Source organism: Lonchura striata, chromosome 3 (assembly GCF_050655825.1).
Source record: "Lonchura striata isolate lonStrDom1 chromosome 3, ASM5065582v1, whole genome shotgun sequence".
NCBI classification, from domain to species: domain Eukaryota; kingdom Metazoa; phylum Chordata; class Aves; order Passeriformes; family Estrildidae; genus Lonchura; species Lonchura striata.
Window position 1 is genome coordinate 86,708,047 of NC_140705.1, and position 21,954 is coordinate 86,730,000.

Genomic DNA, 21,954 nt, shown 5'->3' on the forward strand with positions numbered 1-21,954 from the left:
GCCCCATCGGTGGAGTCGCAGCTCGTAGCCCTGGCGGGGAGGCGGCGGCGCGTGCCCGCGGGGCCGCAGCTGTATGCTAATGCGCCGCCGCCCGCCCGCCCCGCCCCGCCGCATGCCTGTCCCACACGGGCGGGCGGGGCGGCCCCTCGAACCCCCCCGCCGCCTGGCCCGGCCCGCCGCGGGGGTGTCCGGGGGAGCGGCGGCCGCAGGCGCCCCCCGCTCGCCGCCCTTTGTGCCGAGGGTCGCGCAGCTTTATGCTAATGACCCACACAAAGGCGCGCGCGGGGGGGGCCCCGCTCGCTCGCGTGCCGCCCGCGTGCCCCGCGCCCCCCACAAAGGGCCCGGCGGGGGGCGGGGAGGGCGCTACCCGCACGCGCCCCCGGCCTGGCGGCGGCTCCTCTCCCCCCGGTCCCGCCACCTGCGGGGCGGCCCCGCGACCCCCCGCGCGCAACCCCGCGCCGCCGCGGACAAAGGGCTGTGGGAGCGGGGCCGCAGCCCAGGGCTCTCCCCACTACGGCTGCACCTGCCGCATCCTAGGGGCCTTCGGGCGTGTTTGCTTAGACACCGACCGCGATGTGCGGGAGCGCGAGGACCCTCTGCCCGTTCCCCGTCGCACCCAAAGTACCCGATGCGCAGCGTTTCGGGCTGAAACCGAGCGCCACCGTCGCCGTCCCCGCCTGTACCGGGAACTGGGCCTGACCCGTTCGGGTTAGAGTAACAGGTTCGTTCACCACTGGGCCGGGGCTGTGGCTCCGCCTGCCCTAACCCCGCAGCAGCACGGAGTTGTTCCGTTTGCAGGGTTGCCGGGCTCGGCCGGGCCCTTATGAGCCGTTCGTTATTCCTCCCGCTCGGACAGACCCGTCATTGGCCACCTACTGCCGCCGCTGGGCAGTACCCCCTGCGGGCATCCCCGCTCCCCTCTGTGCCGCCGCTGCCACAAGCGCCACTTTCGCCTCTTCGTGCGTCGAATTCCCCTCTCCCCGCACCCCGGTGCGGCCGCCCCCGCAAACAGCCCGCCGAGAGTGGACGGTGCTCCGTGCCGAGCTTCCCGGCGGCGCAGCCTTCGCTGGCTGGCGGCCCGAGACCACCACCCGCTGCCGGCCCCGCTGCCGGCGCGGGGGGCGGCACACAAAGACCGCGCGTGCCGGCCGGGCGGGGGCGGGGCCGGGCGTGTGCCGGTCCGGGCTCAGGTGCGGCCGCGCCGCCGCCGCCGCCGCTGATTGGCCCGTCCCGCCGCCGCCGGCCCGAACAATGGCCCCGGCCCGCTTAAAGGCGGCAGCGGCTGCGCCGCGGGCAGAGCTAGGAGCCTCCGCCGTAGCTGCAGCCGGCCCGGAGCCGGCGCGAAGATGCCCCGGGGCTTCCTGGTGAAGCGCAGCCGGCGGCCCACCCCCGTGTCCTACCGGGTGCGCTGCTGCCGCGAGGCTGTCGCCGGCTCGCCGCTCCCCGCCGGCGCCGCCCAGCCGCCCGCCTGCCCCGCCGCTCCGCCGCCCCTGCCGCGGGACTCGCCGCCGCCGGTGCCATTCGGGACGCCCGATGCCGCCGTGCAGGCGTTGTATAGCCCCACGCGGCCCGTCAGCAGGGACAAATACCTGGAGCGCGGCTTCAGCCTGGGCTCGCCCGTCTCAGCCGAGTCCTTCCCCGCGCCGGCCGTTCCCGGCACCATGGACCCGATCCTCTTCGCCCCGGCTGACCTCAAGCTCTGGGCCGCTGCTGGCCACACCGAGCCGCCCGGCGCCCAGCCCGGCCCCGGTGGGGTCCCCGCCCCGGCCGCGCCGCCTGCCTCGGGCCGCCCGCTGCCCGCCAAGCGCCCGCCGGGTGCCTCCGAACCTGGGCGGCAGAAGGCCCAGTCGGGCAAGAAGACGAAGGCGATCCGCAAGCTGACCTTTGAGGACGAAGTGACCACCTCGCCGGTGCTGGGGCTGCGCATCAAGGAGGGCCCGGTGGAGGTGCCGGCCAAGGCACGAGGCGGCTGCGCCCGTCCGCTGGGCGAGTTCATCTGCCAGCTCTGTAAGGAGGAGTACGGGGACCCCTTCGCGCTGGCGCAGCACCGCTGCTCCCGCATCGTCCGGGTGGAGTACCGCTGCCCCGAGTGCGACAAGGTCTTTTCCTGCCCCGCCAACCTCGCCTCCCACCGCCGCTGGCACAAACCCCGTCCACCCGCCACCAAGAGCGGCCCCGAGGCAGGCCGGGCACCGGCCGCGGGCCCAGGCCCGGTCCCGGCGGAGGAGACACCGAAGGAGGCGAGCGGTGGCAGTGGCAGCGAGCGGGACACACCGAGCCCTGGCGGAGCCTCGGAGGCAGGCTCCGAGGAGGGGCTCTTCGAGTGTCCCCGCTGCGCCAAGCGGTTCCGCCGGCAAGCCTACCTGCGCAAGCACCTGTTGGGGCACGCTACACCGACATCCACGCCAGTCCCGGTACCCGCACCAGCCCCGGGGCCCAGCGCCGAGGAGCTGCCTGCCGCCGAGTGCCGCCTCTGCCCCGTCTGCGGGGAGACCTTCCCCAGCAAGAGCAGCCAGGAGCGGCACCTGCGCCTCCTGCACGCCGCCCAGGTCTTCCCCTGCAAGTACTGCCCGGCCACCTTCTATAGCTCTCCCGGTCTCACCCGGCACATCAACAAGTGCCACCCCTCAGAGAACCGGCAGGTCATCCTGCTCCAGGTGCCGCTGCGCCCTGCCTGCTGAGCCGCCCGTGCCTTCCCCGCCGCCCCGTGCTGCTCCCCCGGGGCCGCCACACGATTAGCTTTAATACAGCTTGTGACCTGCTGGAATCTGGCTTTACACTTACCTTCCCCGGGTCTCTCTCTTATTTTTAATTTCTTCTTACTTTAATTTTTTTTTTTAATTTTGTTCCTTTGCTCTGTTTTTATCGATGTGAACAGATCAAACTGCTTGAGAGAAACAAGCGTTTCCTTTAGTGTAGCCACAAATGCCTTGACTCTGCTGTTGATGGTCTCCAGAAAATGCTGTAGAAACTGCCTTAACTGTGACATGCCAACTTTCTGTTTCTGTTCGTTTGCCCTTACTAAGGTAGCTCATGAGTTGTCTATCTGTATATGTTGGTTTGAGTAATTATGTTATTTATTCGTTATTTATTTATATTAATTATGAAGATTGATATTATTTGATTGCAGATATTCTAATGTGCTTTTTTGTCTCCTCACCTGCCATTTCACTGTGCGTTTTAGAAGATCTTTTTTTCTTAAGGGATCTGCTAAAAAGGTTTTAACTTTTATACCTAGAATAACACATGATCTTAACCATTTTATCCCGTGCAACCAACAGCTCTTAATTTTAGATGCAATCTCTTTTTCTACACACATTATTTTCTTAACTGTTAGCTATTTATAGAGTGCTTCAATAGAACTGTTTCAACTGTATAATTATTTACTATTCAAATAAAATATTTTCAAATTCAAGCATGCCCACATCCCTCCTGCTTCTCCCTGCTGGGCTGGCCCTGGGGGCTTGGGGTGGGGTGAGGGGTGGGCTGGCACCCGGCTCCACACTGCAGCTGGTAGGGTGCCTCCATAGGCACCAGCCTGCTCTGCACCATTTGATGAGATTAATTAAAAAGGAATTAAAGGGAGAAGAGCAGGATGCAGCATGGCTGCTCTGGGGAAAGGCTGCCCCCTGAGAAAAGGGGTCCTCTGGCCATGGGACCTGGTCTAGCCACCATTGGGCACAGCCTGCCCTGTGCTCTGCTGCTTGGGAAAGCTGACAGGTACCTTCCCTGGAAGGTGTTGTAGGGATAACTCAAGGAGAAGCAGCACCTGTAAGTGGAGAATTTGTAGAAATCCCTGCCTATGAGGGCTCTGCTGTTTGCTGGGTGGCTGCTGCGGCATCCTGCTTTGTCCATGAGTTGTGGAGCTGGTGCAAGGAAGGACAGGCATTTCTTTGATTCTTGGCAGGGCCAGAGCCGGCTCCTGCCTGGTCCTTTGTGCCTTGCAGTGGGATTTCTGTAGCAGCCTTCAATAACTGTATATATATAGATATATACATATCTATGTAGATTGATCTATCTCCAGGGCTTGTGTTTGTATGTGGGAATCTTGATGGGTTTGATCAGAATTGTTACAAAATCTGTGTAAGTGGGGAAAGGTGCATGCTGCGTTTGTGAAACCCCTCTCACAGGCAGGTGTTGTATGCACCTATACAGTCTCCCCCTTTGCCAGCAGGACCAGGTACAGAGCCAACTTCACAGCATGCAAATCTGCTTGGCAGCCTCAAGAGCAAACCCCTGCTCCTGAACTGGTATGTGAAAGGCCAGGGGGATGTGAGGGCTTGGTGTGGGTATAGGAACTGCTTCATCTTGGGGTAGCAATGCCTTTGAGACTTTGGCTCCCTGGAAGAGGTTTCCAGCCTGTTCCTGCTATCTTCTCTCACCTAAAGACTCCTAACCCTGATTCACTGTGGAAAAGGCAGGTGGTTGAGCTTCCTGGAGGAAAGTTTCCCAGGAACTGGCTCTATTTTGTGATAAAGGAAAGCTTGTAGAGAAAGAACATCTTTCTAGAGAAAGATTTGTTAGAGGTTTTTTGTTCAGTCAGGCTGAACAGTACGAGTGTATGGGTATGCTCCTGTTGTCTTGATTCCTAGGAAACTAACTTGGTAGTACCAGGGCTGACTTCAGGCCTAGGTAAAGCTGTGGTTTTAGCTGTAAATCAATACACTGGAAAAGAGCACAGCCAGAGATAGGCAGCAAAGCCTGCCTGGCAAGAGGTGCAGTTTTGCCTTTCCTGGCTTCCCTGGCCTTGGAAAGCCCCAGATCCTGGGCTGTTGCGGATGGTGTTGCAGCTGTCTGTGGAGCGGCTCTCTGCTCCCTGAGGGGACTCTGCCAACACACATGGCTGTCCTCTCAGGCCACTGGACACCATTTCCAGATGATGCCTGGCACATCCTCTGGAGAAGCCTAATTGCTCCATCCACACGGTCACAGCAGTGTCCCTGCTGAAATCTGTGCTCAAAGCCTGTGGCACCAGCAGGCCACAAAACAATAGCTGTCCATTTCCTAATAGACAGATAAATCCATGTCTATCCTGCTAAGAATCAGTTGAAATTTCTGAGGACCAGAATTCCTCACATTTTTTGAACTGTGTGGGTAACCATCAGCACTGACTTATTGCATCTCCTGCTGAGCAGAAAGGGTGATTAGTGGAGACTCCTGTGTTGGGGAGGAGTAAGGAGAGGTGACAGCAGAGTACACTGGAAATGGCTCCGTTCACAAGCATCCTGTAAAAGGCATTTTTGCTTTTGACATCCCTTGGGCTGCAGCAACCTGGGCAGAGCCGGCTGTGCCTTTGTGTATGCAGCCTTTCTCCCCTCATCTGCCTCACTGGGTCCTTGTGAGGCTGAGCCCTGACTGCCCAAGGGGTTTCTGAATAGGTTCCTTGTGAGGGTGAGCCCTGATGGCTTGAGGGGTTTCTGGAGGGGTTCTTTGTGAGGGTGAGCCCCAACTACCCGAGGAGTTTTGCAGGGAGCCATCAGCATTACTGTTTTGCATCTCATGCCACCTGGCAGAGAAGGGCATTGCACCACTGTGACAGGTTACAAAGCCTCCCACTTACACCAATTTCCTTCGGACAGTATTTTGGGGATGGATCTGTCTTCGCCCCTCACTAGTTCCTGCCTTGCACTGTCCCACTGCCCAGGCCCCAAGCACTGGGCCTCTGCTGGGCTGTCTCCTGCTCTGTGTCTGTGAAGTTCCAAGTCCATGTGTAGCTTGGTGGCTGTCCCAGGGGCCAAGCAGTGTGCTGAACCCCGAGTGCTCTCAGTAGCAGACCCTGTGAATGAAGGTGTTGCCTGATAGGTGTTATGTTCTGGCCACCTGGCAGCACGGCCAGCCAGCGCTGCGCAAACAAAGCCGCCTGCTGTCAGCTAACAAATCAATTGCTGATGGCTCTCGGTGCATCTAGCAGAAACAGGTTTGGGCACCATGGAAAACACTGATCCTGTCCCAAATATGATGCAGTGGAGGCAGCTGGTGCAGAGGTTGCTCATAATCTATGCATTCAGGCAGAGGGGTTACCCTGTTGTGCCAGAGCCTTCCTCCTCTCTGAGCATGCTGAGAGAGAAATATGTGGTCTGGGACCAAGTGTTGTGAGCACAGGGAAAGGAGCTGGGAGATTAGATAGAGGAACCTGCAGGGTCCTGAGAAATACAGCATGGATGCCATCCCTGCCCCATGGGCTCAGAGCTGGTGGGGAGCTGGGGCAAGCTGCTCCTGCCCACAGGGGAAGACTCTCTGGAGGATGCTTGTCCCCAGGGAAGGTTTTTCCAAGTTTTGGTACCAACACCACAATCCCTTGTAGCCATCAGTGCAGTAAGGCATCTGTCAGCTGCCTTGCTGGATGCGCTCACTGGGAAACACAGCTAGGCACAGCTCATGGTTTTGGGGGGGCCTGCCCAGCACCTCCTGGTCTGTTTCTGGGGTGGGCAGCTAGGAGGTACCCATGGGATTAGGGCATGCCTGGAAACAGGGCAAACATTGGCTTTCGCCTTGAATTTCACTCTTCTTCACAAAACACAAGCCTGTTTAAAAAAAGGTATTGCTGTTGATGAGCTGGGAAATGGCTCATGGAGTCACAGGCATTTCTCTGGGGTGTGCCATGCCTGCAGGGTACTACAGGTTGCTGTGTGGTGCTGGTGCCAACACACCTCCTGCCCCATTGCTCCTGGGTCAGGAGTGCTAGACTGTGGTGAGTGTTTTAGGCTGGGTGTGACAGCAGTTTCCTGAAGCACCCAGGCATCTCCCCTTGGTGAAGGATCTGGGTTTGCAGGTGCATTCTTGCAAATGGCATTAAACGCCTCAGATCCTTCCATGCAGGTAAGAAGCCTCATCAGGGCTATAAATGGTTTAAATAAAATGTCACTTACAGTCCACATAACAAAAGGTCTGTCTCTGGCAACATTTGATGCCTCTGGCAACATTTGATGCATTAATCATTGAGATGGGACATGCCAAGTGTGGGCTGTCCTGTGGTACCAGCTCTACACCAGACACTGCTAGGCTTGGTTCTTATCTGCGCCATTGGATCCATGTACTGGGCTGCCCCCAGCGCTGTTCTGACCATGCTGTTTTCTCCTCAACAGGCAGCCAGGGACTGAAACCAGGCAGAGCTGGGCACAGTGGTGGCAGTGGGAACCCCACACCAACACAGGAACTCTCCTAGGAGCGCAACCTCCTCACACAGTAATTGGGACATTATTTGAAGCAGCCAGGTCTAGTTAAACCACCTGTTCCTCTTAAAAAAGAACAACTGCTTTTAAGCTCTAATAAAGCCCCCTCGCAGCTCTGAAGGCGAGGGCATGCACAGCCCAGCCTGTTCCCACCTAGCTCTTGTGCTGTACCACTCTGCTGAGGCTTTTCAGCCTTCTCTGGGCAATGGGGAAGGTGAGTGACAGGGAGAATTTAACCAGAGTAAAGGCTCTGCTTGTGCTGCCATGGGCACTGGGCTGTGGGAGAGAAGGAACATGGCTCAGCTGCACGTTAAAACACGTTCTGCTTTCTCAGGATATGGAACCACTATATTTTTATTGGCTCATTTTTACAGTTTTTTAGAGGGAAGTTACTTATAGTGCAACAGCAGTTCAATGACAAAATGATATACAGTCATGGGTGTCTGAGCTGGGAGGTTTTGGTCCAGTTACACACACACAGAAGAAAATTAGAATTTATTACATACAATAAATTATATTTTGCATTTGCCCCTGGATCCTTAGAAGTGTCCAAGGCTGGGTTGGATGGTGCTTGGAGCAACCTGGGATAGTGGAAGGTGTCCCTGCCATGGTAAGGGTGGAATGAGATGAACTATATTGTGCCCTTCCAACCCAAACTATTCTAGGATCTGTGATAAAATATATGTAAAAAATATATTCCTTTTATAGTGGTATATTCAATATAGATGATTTATGTAAGTAAACTTCAGAATATGTAGGTAATAACACATGTAATAATATATTACATGTATTATATCAAAACATATTGTATTATACAATAGATACTAATATATGTCTGTTACATATTGCCACTTAGACAATGCATATTAAGTATATTATCTACAGAACATAATATCATCCATGCATTATACATAATTACTGATACATTATCAGTGTTGATGTACTGAAACACTCTTGTCTGACAGGAGGTTTTGTCAGCTCTGCAGCCAGGATTTGTGTGCTTTGGAGGACAGAGTGTAGGTGCTCATATGTGTGCACACCTGGCATATCCACTATACATCCATGTCAATCATGGTCTGAAATACTGTTACTGTATCTATATACTACACTGAATACTCCATGATGCACATCATACATGTGCCAAATATTGCATGTTCATTATATCATGTTACATAGAATTCATACATTGCTGATGTGATTTATATTACTTTCTTATATACATTTTAAATAAAAGTATACTGCATGTATTTGCACACAGCTAACATTATCGTTAGCAAAGTAATATTACAGTTTTTGTCATGATATGTACATATACCTAAAATACATCCCAGGGATGTGTGCATATGTAGATATACATGTATAATGTAAAGGTAATATGTGGTATTTATGTAAACTATAGCCAATTTTTGTCACCTTTATAGTCAATATTTAATATTCAAAACCTGGTATTAATAGAATAAAATATATATGCATATATTATATAATACATTGTATAATATATAATGCATATCACATTATATATCTTGTATTTTACCTAGATTATAGATCACAGATTGCATATATTTTCCTTAATGTAATAATATATGCACATTGTATCTGTATTTAATGCCTACAACATATACTGTAGCTACTAGAAACATATAGACATGCATAACATCAAATATTAGATATATATTTTGAAATACTGTAGCATACAGTATATAGAACATAGGATAAGATCCCTAACATATATTCTATAGTTAAAGAGAGCATATTAATAGGCATAGGAATAAGATAATACCTATACAAATGTTTGTAAAAAATGTTAGGCATCCTTCTAAAGCTGAAGAAAGGTATAGCTATAGGAAGGAAACTCAGCTGTGAGGATGGGGAGGCCCGGGCACAGTTTTCCCAGAGAAGCTGTGCTGCCCCATGCCTGGAAGTGTTCCAAGGCAGGTTGGAGAGGGCTTGGAGCAACCTGGGATAGTGGGAAGTGTCCCTGCCCATGGTAAGAGTGGAATGAGATGAGCTTTAAGTTCATTTCCAACACATTCTGAGACTCCATGTTAAGTATAAACTAGTCTATATATTATTTAATTTAGTAAATTATTTTTAATGCCATTTTTGCAGCTGCTGCCATAGGTGCAGAGCTGGGGGTGTCTTGGGTTCATGTTGCTGCCCATGGTTAGACTGGCTCTGCCAGTGCCACTGCAGTGCCTTGGCTGTGGCTGTGTCCTGCCTAGCGGGGCCCCAGTGCCCCCAGCCCCCGTGGGTACCAGTGCCAGGCCGTGCTGGGCCCTCAGCTGTGCGGGAGCTGCATGCCCTTCAGCCAGAGCCTGCCCTGGGCCTGCCTGCTGTCAGGGCAGTGGGGACATGGCTGTGCCAGCCCTGGTGAGGGGCACTGCTGGCTCAGAGTGCTGCCAGTGCAGCCCCTGAGTGGTCACCCCTGGTCCACAGAGCAGCTGGCCCCAGCCTGCTCTCCACTCACTCGAGGGTGGTGGTGCTGGGCCTTGGGCAGTGATCCTCCTTGGGAAAGGTAGGTGGAAGCCAGGTTCCCAATAGCTCATTAGTGTGTGCACAGTTACTTCTGCAAAGGTAGCTTTATCTAGAGCTAGCTGGATTAACTCTCCATTTCTGGTTAGAGCAACTGAAAGCAATTTAGGAGAGGATTTTGCTGCAAAGGAAGGGAGATTACCTTTGTCTTTTCAGACATTGTTACGGCTGAGTGCAGCCCCCCACATTTGCTTAAAGAATAGTGCTGTAGAGTACAAAATCACCACTAAAAACCTCTTGTTTTTAATGCGGATGGTTGGGCTACGAGACGTTGCAGGGAAGCAGGCTATGGACAGTGGCTTCTGGGGGCCCCAAAAGTCTGTCTCTGTGCTTGGCACCGTGGGCAGGGTCAGGCTGGCAGGAGGTGCCACTCTGCAGGGTGGCAAAGGTCACTGCTGCCATGTGGAGGCCCCTGTGTCAGTCACCGTGTGTTGTGAACTTCTCAAGAGCATTCCGGTCTGGGAACGCCACTGCCTGCTCCGCACCTGGCGGCTGTTCCTGCAGCCGTGGCCCCAGCAGAGAGGGGCAGAACCCACGTCCAGCAGGGACTGTACCTGTCCCCTGTGAGCCAGCCCTGCACACCCATGGTACCCGCAGCAGCCGGGCCCAGCAGCACCACCAGTGTCATTGGAGTTCCAGCCCCGGCACCTCCCACCTGCCACCACACACACCACACAGGTACTGCCTTTTATTGCTCTGGGGAGAAATTTTATTGTGAGCAAAGATTTATTAATTTTGTGAGGGGTGACAGAGTGGCTTTGTCATCCAGTTCAGGGTGCAAAACCACAGCAGAATTTATACAAATTAATAGCTTTTTGATATCAGGAAAACATGATTTTCGTTGATGTCTTAATCCTGCCCTGAATTAAAGTTACATATTGCTCTAAGGAGAAAGGGCTCCTTACTCAGAAGGATGCCTTTGAAATTGTTTCAGACCAGCTATTGGATAACTTAAATGCCAGACAGCTGTGCTTGTCCAGCCCTGAATGTAAAATAAATTAAAATGCATGTTTTATTTTCTAGGTTCCTTCACTGACAGAAAATCAACAGAAAACAAAACCCAGCTGTGAGGCAGAAAATCAAACCAGTTGTCCATGCCCTCAGTGACAGAGGTTCCTTCCTGCAGCTGCACCAGGTGAGTTCCTGTCAGGCACCAGGTTGAGCTACTGCCCCTTGGGCACAGAGCGAACTGCAGAGCCCCAGGGCTGCCTCAGCATCACTGGCCACGGCTGGAATGTGCCCCACAGGCACAGGGTGGCCTCTGGCCAGGTGCTAGCACTCGGAGGGTCAGACAGACAGCTATAACACCACGTGTAAGTGCAAAAACAGATGGGGGCCCAACAGCACATTTCCCAAAAAACACAATCTCTTTGCTTAAAGCAACTTCCATTCTTTTGGGTGGTGTGTGTGTGTGTATGTGTGCCCAGGAGCAACCAAGCAGCAGCAGGACAGGGCTCTGTGGCTGCTGGATCTCAGATTTCTGTTGCTTTAAAATACTTGTGATTTAACTATAAAAATTTGCACCCCATCAACCTTCAACACGTGTAAACCAAAACACACCAGCTACTGCAAATACGAGCTCTGCTCACTACAGCAGGTGCCAGGAGGACACCCTAAGTCCTCAGAAGCCTTCACCTGTATTGTACTCTGGCTAGAGACAGGTCACAGCCTGCTGGGACAAGGTGAGGAGGTTACCCAGTTCTTCACACTGTGCTGGGAAGGGGTCATGGCAGGAGTGTGGCTTTTGTTCTTCTAAAAGGGATTTGCTTATTTTTGTTTCTCTAGGGAGCAGTTCCAGTGCACAGCCATTGCACACACCACAGAAAGGCCACAGCACTTCCGCAGTGGGACAGCACCAACTGGAGAGCTCCTCCCTCATCCACCTATGCTTCAGCAGGGAACATTTGCTACCTGGCCAGTCACAGGAAAACATCTCTTTAAAAGAAATTCCCTAATGCACAGGTAAGTGCTGCCTGGAATGACTAAAGCAATGCTCTAAGGGTACATTAAATAACTAGTTTCAGTGCTGGTTCATGCCCTCTGGCTGCAGCACCTGCACCCAGGAGCTTGGGGCCCTTGCTCACCTGGTGCCAGAGCAGTGGTAAAGGTGACGCAGGTGACAGCCAATCCTCAGCCATGTCTGACCAGACTGGGGAAGGCCCATTTCACAGAGCAAACCCCTTGCCTGGCCCCTTCAAGATGTATTCACCCAGACTGCCCATTCTGATCTGTGCTCAGGTGCCGTGGGCTGCCCTGGCCACAGCTCTCTTCTCCAGGGCCTCAGGTGGACATCTTGCTGAGGGCACTAGCAGAGTGGCAGAATGTTCCGGAGACCCTGCTCCTGGAGGCACATGGCAGCATGGGCGAGGGCGGCTCCACCAGCTCGACGCCAGTGGTGTCAGTGAGGTCAGCGCTTGCACTTGTGGTGAGGCAGCCTGGAAAACAGTGGGTGGGCAAGGAAAACACAGGTCAGGACAAAACAACCTGTGTCCTCAGAATAACCGTGTGACACAGTGCAGTGCCTCCCCTCGCCTCTTTCCAGCCTCTCCTGGGGATCACTCAGGTGAACTTGACCTCCAGAGGAGGAATTTGCTGTAGGCAGCAGAACTGCCATACTGTGCTTCCCAGAGAAATTAGAGATTTCTCTTTGCCAGCTCCCAGAAGTGAGGAGCAGCGAGGCCCTGAGAGGCTGACAGTGTCCAGGTGAGCACTGAGCCCCCCAGCATTACCCCCTTTTGGTCTGCACAGCCCCTGCAGCCCCTGATGGCTCTCAGGACCCCAACAGCTCCATGGGAGGGAGGTGGGAAGCTCCTATCCTGCTCACTTGAAGCTTCAACATAAAACAGTTCTGTGTGGGGAAACTGGTTTTTGCTGTGTGTCATTAAACTGTTCTTGTGTATTTGGCCTGCTACAGAGAGCTGGCAATGAGCATTCCCAGTGTGAGGGCTGGCACAAAACTCTTCTCTCACTTAAGGAAGGTGCCTTAACCTCTGGGAAAATCCTAAAGAATCACTATTTTTTACCACTACATGACAGTGTACTGTTATGTTATTGTTACTGGTGGTTATGGTCACCACTGGGGAAGGGTCTTGTGGGGGCTGTGGGTATGGCGCGGTTATGCTTTGTTGTTGAGTGAAGTCACCTGTTGGTTATTCCCTGGAGGCCAGGCCTCCCCAGGCTGGCTGAAGGGGAACAGGTGAACACATGGTCATTAAATGAGACACTTATGACCAAAACCAGGTGGAGCTTCTGTGAGGGACACACCCTGCCCTGGTCGTGAGGACTTGCCCTCTCCCAAGGCATTTCCCGGAGGAACAGTGTTTCATCAGCTCCCTAAGGAAACAGTATTTTTAAAACCATGTTGCAATTGTTTCCCAAAGTGTAAACACAAGTTTTTTATTTATTTATTTTTTATTATAAACACAAGGTAGGAGAGAGGAACAATCTTGCAATCAGGCAGGGAGAGCACAGGAATTTTCTGAACCCTCTCTGAAGGCTGGCACCATTGGCATGCCCTCTGAATCTCCGAAGAGATAGTTGTGTTTTGAAACATAGACCTACTTCCAATACAACAACCGACTCCATTCTCAGCTGTGGCCAGGCCACAACTCTTCAATCCTCTCTTCACCTTCCTAGCTCAGGTAAATCCCAAACATGCGCAAAATACCCCAGAGCACAGCCAGGGTGAAGCTGCCCATGGCTGAGGTAGCCCTTGGGTACAGGTGAACAGGGCACTGTCCTTACAGGACAGGTGGGGACATGGCCATAGGTCAGTGTGGCAGCAGAATGAGCCCTCAGCTACTCTCTGAGGACAAAGACTCACCCTGGCTCTGGGCTACACTTCCAAGGTGAGGTCTAACCTGTGCTTCTGCTTGAGCAGCTCTGGGTGTTTGAGTGACTGAAAGCAGGAGCGGAACAGCAGCAGCACAGCCCGAATTATGAACCCACTCAGACTGCCTGCAGCCCTGTGTTTGCATCTCAAAGACAGCCCTTACTTACCAGATTGGTTCTTTGAGAAAAGTGACTGAGGGGAAATAGCACATTTTAAAAAGGTGGAAAGTGTGACTTAGCCTGTAGAGGCATTTTCTGTGAAAAATGGAGAACTGTCAATTTTGGATTAAAACAAAACCTGTGGTGCTATTGGCTGGGGAGAAAAGTGTGGGGGAGGGAAGGGCTTCGAGGGAGGTGTTGTACTTGACATTCCTGCAGTGAGGCAGAATGGCAGATGGTCAAAATAATAGTTTTCTCCAAATGGACAAGCTGAAGCAGCTTAGAAGTAAAAAATAATTACCAGGCACATATCACAGGATGTATTACCACATTTGGATCACGGGAAGCATTACCTGGCACATACAGAGTTTTTACTGTTCACAGATCACGGATTGTGGGAGGCATTACTGGGGCCGTTGCTGTACACATATTGTGGGAACCTTTACCACATATGGGAGGCATTAATGTGTGCAGATCACAGAAGGCATTACTGTATGAGGATTGCAGGAGGCATGACTGTGTACAGGAGGCAGAACTGCACCCTAGAGGCAGAACCACATGCGGAGCGCAGGAGGCGCACGCAGAGCGCAAGAGGCAGAACCGCACGCAGAGCAGAGGAGGCAGAGCTGCACGCAGAGTATGGGAGGTACAAGGCGAACCAGAGCATGGGAGGCAGAGGAGGCATGAGCTGAACATGGAGCACAGGAGGCAGAGCTGAACATAGAGCAAAGGCAGCAAGGGAGGAGGAGGGCAAGGAGAGCTGCTACTGATGAACTATAGCAGCAGCTGAGGGGCCTGTGGGAATCATCGCTCTTACCTGTGGCTTTTACAGTACCGAGAGCATTAACGCTCTAATCTAAAGGGAGAGAACAAAACTATGTCAGTGAAGGACCAAAGGGGGGGAACAAAACCATGTCAGTGCAGAACCAGCACCCTGTGACTGCTGCACTTGCATCAACCTGACACAGCACACCCCACTAAAGGCAGGAATGGGAACATGCATGCACTTTCTCCTGGGGTCTGAGGACTGAAATGACCAAGGGAGGGAATGTTTAAAGTAAACCTGGTACCTTCCCCAGGGCATATGCTCTAGGAATAGCATTTTAGCCACTGCTCATGAAGCAGCTGAACACTCCTGAAAGCAAGGGTGGGTAAGACCATGACCTGTAAGGATGCTGAAGATTGGTACTTGAGAAGAACCATGAAGTTTTCACATGGGCTGTGACCTGTTCCAAACCCCTATTAACGTTTCAGCCAGGACAGGTCTGTGGAAATCTTTGTTTTCCTTCCTAATAAATGCAAAGATGATAAAATTCCAGAGAGAATCATTGTCATAAATCTGCACAGTGTTCCTGCTTCCAATTCCCAGAGACAGGCTCCAAGTACACTATAAGCAGCATCCTGAGTCTGAATGGAAAAACCCATAGATAACTGAAGCTGGGTTAATCAATGCCACACACTTCCTCCAGTGCCCTGGAAAGCTGTTAAGTGACACAGTAAAGAGAATCTGACGCTGCAGGTTAATAACTGGGGCAGAACAGACTTTAAAATGGCACCCACAGCTCCCAGCTCAGGTGGGAGTGCCTGGCACCACTGTGGGCCTCCATGGTTTGAGCGCCTCAGAAATAAGCCTGAAATGTACACATTGAAGTTTAATTACTCTCAAGTTGGAACAGCTGCTGATTAGTTTTGCAGGGCTCAAACCCCACGAAGTGCTAGGGGTTGTGTGGGTGTCACAGGTAGGGCAGCCCAAACCCTCAGCATGAGGCCACAGGATGGCTCTGCCCCAGTTCTGCTCTGCCTCTGCTGCAGGTCTCTGCCAACGCCTCAGTGCAGAGGGAAAATACAAAGGGGCCATATTGCCTTAAGCCTTCTGCGAGTTGACTGCTCGAGCAGCTGGAGCTGTCACCCAGCAGAAGAGATGGCCCATCAAGCTCATATTTTTGCCCATCCCAGCACTGATTGCTAGGCTAAGCTCTCCCTCACCACCTCCTCTCCTGGAGAGCATAGCTGGGGGAGCACCCTCCCAGCCAATTAATTATATGGAAAAGGCAGGGACCAGGCTGAGAATCCTGATGTGGCTCTCAACCCCACCACTGCTGGAGATCCTGAGGGGAACACCAAGCTTGAGAGGGAAGGAGTCCCAGCACCTGCCCAGACTCAGGGGACAAGTTTGGACTGTCCATCCTCAGTGGCGGCACAAAGGACAGCCCCAGCACACTGGGCAGACAGCCACTTCCTTAGGGCTCTGCAGGGATCTGGACCCTCCGGAGCCAGGCCTAGGCTCCTGGGCATACGCTTGCATCAATCAGCCTCTTTGGCCACAGCAGCTGGATGAGGGGACAGAGCTGCTGCCTCCAACACTCTGTGGTACCTGTGACCCTGCCCTGCTTAATGCCAGACCATTCCTGACCCTTGTGCTGTCACTACAGCAGCAGCCCTGCCAAATGGGCAGGAAAATTATGGATAGAGCACTGATAACCAAGAGCACACAGGCAGGAGCAGCTCCCACATCTGCTGGTGGAACTGCACTGTTGTGTTCCTGCCACTGCAGGAACTTCCCAAGGGCAGCCCAACTGCAGCAGGCTCCAGTCTGCTGAGGATGAGGAACTACCTGGATTAAACAGACACGGGAAGCCAGACAGGTCACCACAGGTCACCATACCTCATCCTGAATAGTCCTCACAGGGAAGGAGGAAGAAGAGAAAGCCCTGGAGTCCTGCCTCCTATGGTAACTGTCCTGGCTTCTCTGCTCCACTTCCCTCAGCTTTCCCTCTATTTACTGCCTGGACAACCTACACTACCGTAGCAGCACCAAGGGCTGCACAGTGTCGTGCCCAGCAAACATCACACATGGTCCATGCTAGCAGCAATTCCCTGTTCTGCCAGTAAGCAGGACAGTCAAGAATTTCCTAAATCCTATATATTAAAAATAAATTGTTCGGTTTCAGGCAATACTGACACACTGATTAAACCCAACCCCTGGCACACACTGCACATGCTCTGATACCATGGTACAGCTATTCAGTTTCAGATATGTATGTTTTTAATATTTGCAGGAAAATAGGCAAAAATACTATATATATATATATATATATATATATATATATATATATATATATATATATATATATACACACACACAGACACAGACCATGGACACAAATCTGACAAAACACCCTACAGAGTTCCAAGGAAAAAGATAAAATGACAAAACCCCCAAAGTAGTATAAAAACCCCAGAAAAACTAAACTAAAGCAAAATTAATCCTTGGCTCAATTACTGTTACCAAAAAACGAAAAAAACATCAGTCCTGTTTAAAACAAGAATTACTCTGTTGTTTTGTTGTTTTTTTTTTTCCTCAAAAATATATTTTAACTCTGTATGTCCAATTCAAATAATTATTTTGCTTTAAAGTGGGAAAGCTAAAGCTCAGCATTGAGCAAAAAGTGCTTTAAAATAAACCACTAAATAATAAAGATCTTGTTTGCTGTACATTCAAGTATTTTCTACAAGAAAAGTCCAGAGACAAAAGAAAAGCATGTGTCACCTTTGCAACAAAAAGGCTGCAAAAATCTCGGTTTTATGTAAATCAGCAGGCACAGCTCCCAAGGCTTTAAAACCAGGGAATGCTGAAAGCCTCAATAGTTCCTTGACTCAAGTGTTTCGCTTGGGCAATGCCATAATATTCATTTAAGAATCCATTTACCAACAGATACCACATGTCCAAGTTTTCCTGCACAGTTCTTCTGATGACCTACTGAAAAGGATTCTTTAAAAACATTAAGCTTGAACACAAGAATCCTAGATGCTTTCTCTGCCCATTCCATTAGCAACTAAAAAAGCTAAGATTTACAGTATATCCTCCCTGATAACGCTGAGCATTGTGCTTTATTTTCCAAGTCATTAGCATGCACAAGAATGACCTCATGGTGAACAGATGCACTTGGATATGGCAGTGATTAGATCAGTCCTCTCAGCAGTCAAGTGTGCCCCATTCCCATTAACCCCTGAGGTGCCGGCCGCTAGGGGGTTCTCTGGAATGCAAGAACCTGCCATGGCCAGCACAAGCCCCTCGGACAGGATCCTTGTGGTGGGAAAGCTATGACTGGAGAGTTCTCCTGGAATATCCAGCGGCCCCTTTCACTTCCAAAGGTTAACACCTTGCTTCTGGCTGCTGATCTTACACAAAAACAGACCAAAGCCCCAAGGTGCCACAGAGGCAGTTGAAGTCGGGGTGCTGCTCTGCCCACTTCAGCTTCACCAATTTTTTTAAAGAATGCACAAGTATTTTGTTGAATAACTGTTTCGGGTTTTGGCTGAGAGAGCAAGAACAGCAGCTTAAAGCCTGTCCACTAAAAGGAGAGAAATCTGCAGAGGGAAAGAATAATTCAATAGCGTTGGATTATGGAGGATTTCCTGGGCTGCCTCTCAAACCCTGCCTAATTAAAATACAGCATGTAATGCACCAGTTTAACAACAAAGGGCCATATTCCCATCTTTTGTTCCTAATCTGCACATCCCCTGCATGAGTTTGGGGATGGCCATTCTGCCTATGAGGCTGCACTTTCAATGCTAAAGGCATCAGGGCTATCTGTAATCCATACAGGAAGTTTAAGGCTCTGCTCCTCAAAACAGCAAAGGAGATCAACTAGACAATTTTCCTGCAGAAAATGCAGCACCTGCAAGACTGGTGACAGGGAGACTAAGCCAGGGCAGGAAAAACCACATCCCACGTGAGTCTGGGGATGCATCCCCAGGGACAGCATCAGAAAATACAAAAATATCCAGTTTCAAGAATTATCTCAGTCAGTGATACCTCAGTATGTCACTGAGAGCTGTGTTTGATTTCTCCCTATGCTGTGGTAACTCCTGAGAACACTGCACTGTGATAAGCAGCACTCGTACTCCCTGACCCTCTCTGCTGCACACATGCAATTGCAGCACTGATAGGATCACATTATAATGCCTGACAGGCATTATAAGAATCAGGTCAGATGAGAATTAATCTTTTTTTAAAATTAGAATTAATCAGGTAAAATAAGTTTACCTGAGCAGTTTATGTTAGCAGAATCAGCAGTACTGCTGTACTGCTTGTACTGTGGCTTGTACTGCCACCTGTGCCGGCTCCTTGCATCTCACAGAATCATCAAGGCTGGAAGAGAACAACAAGTCCAGTGGCCAAACCAACAACACCATCATCACCCAAAAATCATGTCCTGACACCTCCTGAACACTTCCAGATATGGGGAGCCCAGTGCTTCCCTGGGTAGCCTGTGCCAGTGCCTGACCATCCTTCAGGGAAAAGTGCTTATTTTTATTAACTGCTCCCAGACTCCTTTTTTCTATTTCAGCATAGAAAAATGCCCCCTGTATTCCAGAGTGGCAGACAGGTGATTCCTGCAGGTGCAGGACAGGTGGATCTATGCCTGGAGCAGGACTGGGTGGGGAACAGAAGAGCTGTTGGGACTGCATCCAGCCTTCCTGTTGACTGCAGAGGGGCATCTGATGGAAAACACATCCCCATGGCCACAGCTGACACTGCCCCTGCTCATCACTGACTAAATATGCAAGAGAATCAGCAGGTAATGTGTCAGAAGCAGAGATTCTGACACCAGAAGTCATGGCTGGCCTCCAGTTCATGATCAGGAATTATTTCTGAGGTTCAGAAGTATGAAAATTGGGATCTGACTGGGGGAGGGTTTGCAATTAAAAGCAATTAAAATAATGAAATCATACCCAGGTACTCCTGATTGAACAGTGTTCTGAAATCCTCAGCTACTGGAAAACAGTTTAAATGTGTTTGGCATATGCAGCTTATCCTTCAGAAAGTGAGGCTGCAGAGGGGGTATGCCCTGTCAAACCACATGTGACACAACACCACGTGCTAAGAACAGCATGAAAATGAAACACAACTATGCACAGAGCAAAACGTTTAAAACGGATCACTATATCTACATTTCTATTTGCTAATATGTCGACAGATAAATGATTCAAGCGCTAACAAGCAGCCCTGGGCACTTACCACACTCCTATTGAAATGGGCGATTTTTTTGTCTCAGACTTTTGGCAAACTGTATAAAAGAATTTAATGCACAGCTGTTCTACTTTTTAATGTAGAAAACATTAATCAAAGCTTTAAGTTATAAGCTTTCCTAGCGTTGTTTAATATTCCAGTTCAGCAGAGATCAATAGATCCATCCCATGTTCCCTGACTCCTCTCCAGGACAAGAGGTGCGATTATGTAAATGGCCCCGGCTTCCTCCTCCCTCCTGCCAGCGCTTATCTCCAAAGCCTTCTGCCTGCTGCTCCTGGCCACCACTGCCAGACCAGCACAGGCCTCTTATCTCCTCACAAAGCTCCAAGCACGCCAGGATTGGAGCCAGCAACTCCAGACAATGCTGCACGGCTGGTTTTATTCCCAAGTGATTTATGTGAGCAAATTTAATTTCTTCCTTCAGTGTTTCAATTTAGATGGAAGATATCTGCTAACAAGTCAGGCTAAAGAGAAATAGAGCAGATGTCCTGCAACGTTTATACAGGTTGGAAATAATCTATTCAACAGTCCAAAAGAGAAGCAGGGAATGATGAGAAAGTGCCAGTGTCACCCTAGGAGCGTCAATGACGGATTAAGGAATCTTTGTTAGAGAGTCCAGCACACGGTGACCAGATACTTTCTGAATGCTGGAAAAAAACACATTTTGAAGGCACTAGAAATGTGCATTTCAGAGTCAAAGCTCCCTTTCAGGAGAGGTTCACTTAAACTTAAACCAGCCATACAGCGATTGTGACTGCACACTAACCTAACCCTCCACAAGGCACATGAGGAATAAATTCCCGGAGTTCGGTACAATGCTGTCACCTCTCAGCAGGCGGATGACTGATGAGCACTGATGTTCGTGCACGCACAGAGACACCACACAGCCCCCCACACATGCACACCCCCATCACAAACCCTGCAGAGGTTCCAGGCCAGGTGCTGCAGGGCAGCCTACAGTGAATTGAAGGGACACGCCTGCATCCTGTATGCGATTCCCTAACAGCACCCCATTCCTGCATTTCTTGTGCATTAATCCCTAACCCTGGTAGCTCAGCAGCATAATCCCCATTTAGCATTAACAGCAGCTTCCCCTGTGAGAAACTATTTCTGATAAGTGAGCCCCAGTTCAGGCCTCACTTTTGAACAACATATTCCCAGCTCAGCAAGAACCCAGAGTCCTGAATGAGCCCGAGCCCATCACTGCAAGAAAGTTCATTAACCTTGCCGGAGTTGGAGGTTAACAGGATAGGTGAAAAAAGGAGCAGTGTGAATAGCTCTGATGCAAAACAAATTAAAATTAATGTCATCATTCCTTTTGATATTCATTAGTTGATTCAGGGGAAGAATAGTTGTCTTAAATTTGCAAGCATTTATCTATAAAAAACAGGTGTACATCTGCTGCTCAAGTGCTTCTTTGGGCTACAGAGAAGAATAATGTGCAGAACTCACCAGTTCCACCGAGGGAGTAGCTGGGGGAGGGAGAGAAGACCTGAGCTACAAAATCTTCAAACGTCATCACTTCTTTATGGTTCTGGATGATGGCTTCAAGGTACAGAGCTCTCTCCTCGTAGCTGCGATGCCCTGTTAAGGAAAGGTGTGTGCAGAACTCAAGGCTGTCCCGTGGCATCCCTGAGCACCAGCCCCCATCCCCACATCCACACTGACCAGGCTGGAATGGGCAGGGAACCGGACCAGAGCTGTCCAACATTTCTGAATGGGAGCAACAAGGAGGGGATACATTCACGCATGGAAATTCAGGATAACACCTCTTGAGCTTCCTGACTCAGAAGCTGTGACCTGGAAGCTGCTGAGTACAGGAGCAAAGCCACAGATCAAAACCGACCATCAGAGATAGGCTGTGGCACTATGGGAAGCTCCTGGCACACAATATTCCTGTTCCAATGACCAGAAAAGTAACTAGATTTGAGAAAAAAAGCTACAGAACAGAGGGATACAGCCCCCTCCCCCCACATACATTTGATCACTGGACTTCTTAGAAGAAATTAAACACAACAGACCAATTCCAAAAGCGTGACGGTTGTATTTTGGGCAGGTGCTAGAAGATGCAACCTTACGTATCCCAAATAAATTATGCAGAGTGGACAAACCCAGCCCACAACTTGCATGCATTATGGCCTGAATAATGCAGACAACAAAGCAAGCTAACATTGAGACTATTGCCTTTTAATTAAAACTCAGCAACCTGGAACACACAGCATT

The 21,954-nt window shown here is 50.8% G+C and overlaps 3 protein-coding genes across 31 annotated transcripts in view; 2 read left to right on the top strand and 1 right to left on the bottom strand.

The window, feature by feature from the left end:
• CFAP61 (cilia and flagella associated protein 61) overlaps positions 1–17,054 on the top strand; it is a 99,589-nt gene extending 82,535 nt beyond the window's left edge. For 15 of the 18 annotated variants that reach the window (XR_014953871.1, XR_014953869.1, XR_014953875.1 and 12 more), the window contains 2 exons: positions 7,086–10,839; positions 11,490–17,054. Coding sequence is in view for 1 of the 18 variants with exons in the window: in XM_085575631.1 (XP_085431757.1) it covers positions 7,086–7,165 (80 nt within the window). In the remaining 17 variants the exon portion in view is untranslated. Of the gene's footprint in view, positions 1–7,085 lie in introns of all 18 variants that reach the window. The other 3 variants (XR_014953866.1, XR_014953867.1, XM_085575631.1) reach the window with 3 other exon arrangements.
• On the top strand, positions 1,218–17,054 carry INSM1 (INSM transcriptional repressor 1). Its single transcript, XM_085575684.1, has 2 exons — positions 1,218–10,839; positions 11,490–17,054. Exon 1 carries the CDS (start codon positions 1,347–1,349, stop codon positions 2,679–2,681), a length of 1,335 nt encoding a protein of 444 aa, XP_085431810.1. The 5' UTR covers positions 1,218–1,346; the 3' UTR covers positions 2,682–10,839; positions 11,490–17,054.
• The window catches only part of RALGAPA2 (Ral GTPase activating protein catalytic subunit alpha 2), a 96,106-nt gene continuing 84,538 nt past the window's right edge, over positions 10,387–21,954 (bottom strand). For 7 of the 12 annotated variants that reach the window (XM_085575626.1, XM_085575624.1, XM_085575621.1 and 4 more), the window contains 2 exons: positions 21,184–21,305; positions 10,387–12,139 (listed from right to left, as the gene is read on the bottom strand). In XM_085575626.1, the coding sequence (XP_085431752.1) occupies positions 11,985–12,139; positions 21,184–21,305 (277 nt within the window). In that variant the 3' untranslated portion in view covers positions 10,387–11,984. Of the gene's footprint in view, positions 12,140–14,511; positions 14,551–17,176; positions 19,769–21,183; positions 21,316–21,954 lie in introns of those variants that run through there. The other 5 variants (XM_085575627.1, XM_021543322.4, XM_085575623.1 and 2 more) reach the window with 4 other exon arrangements.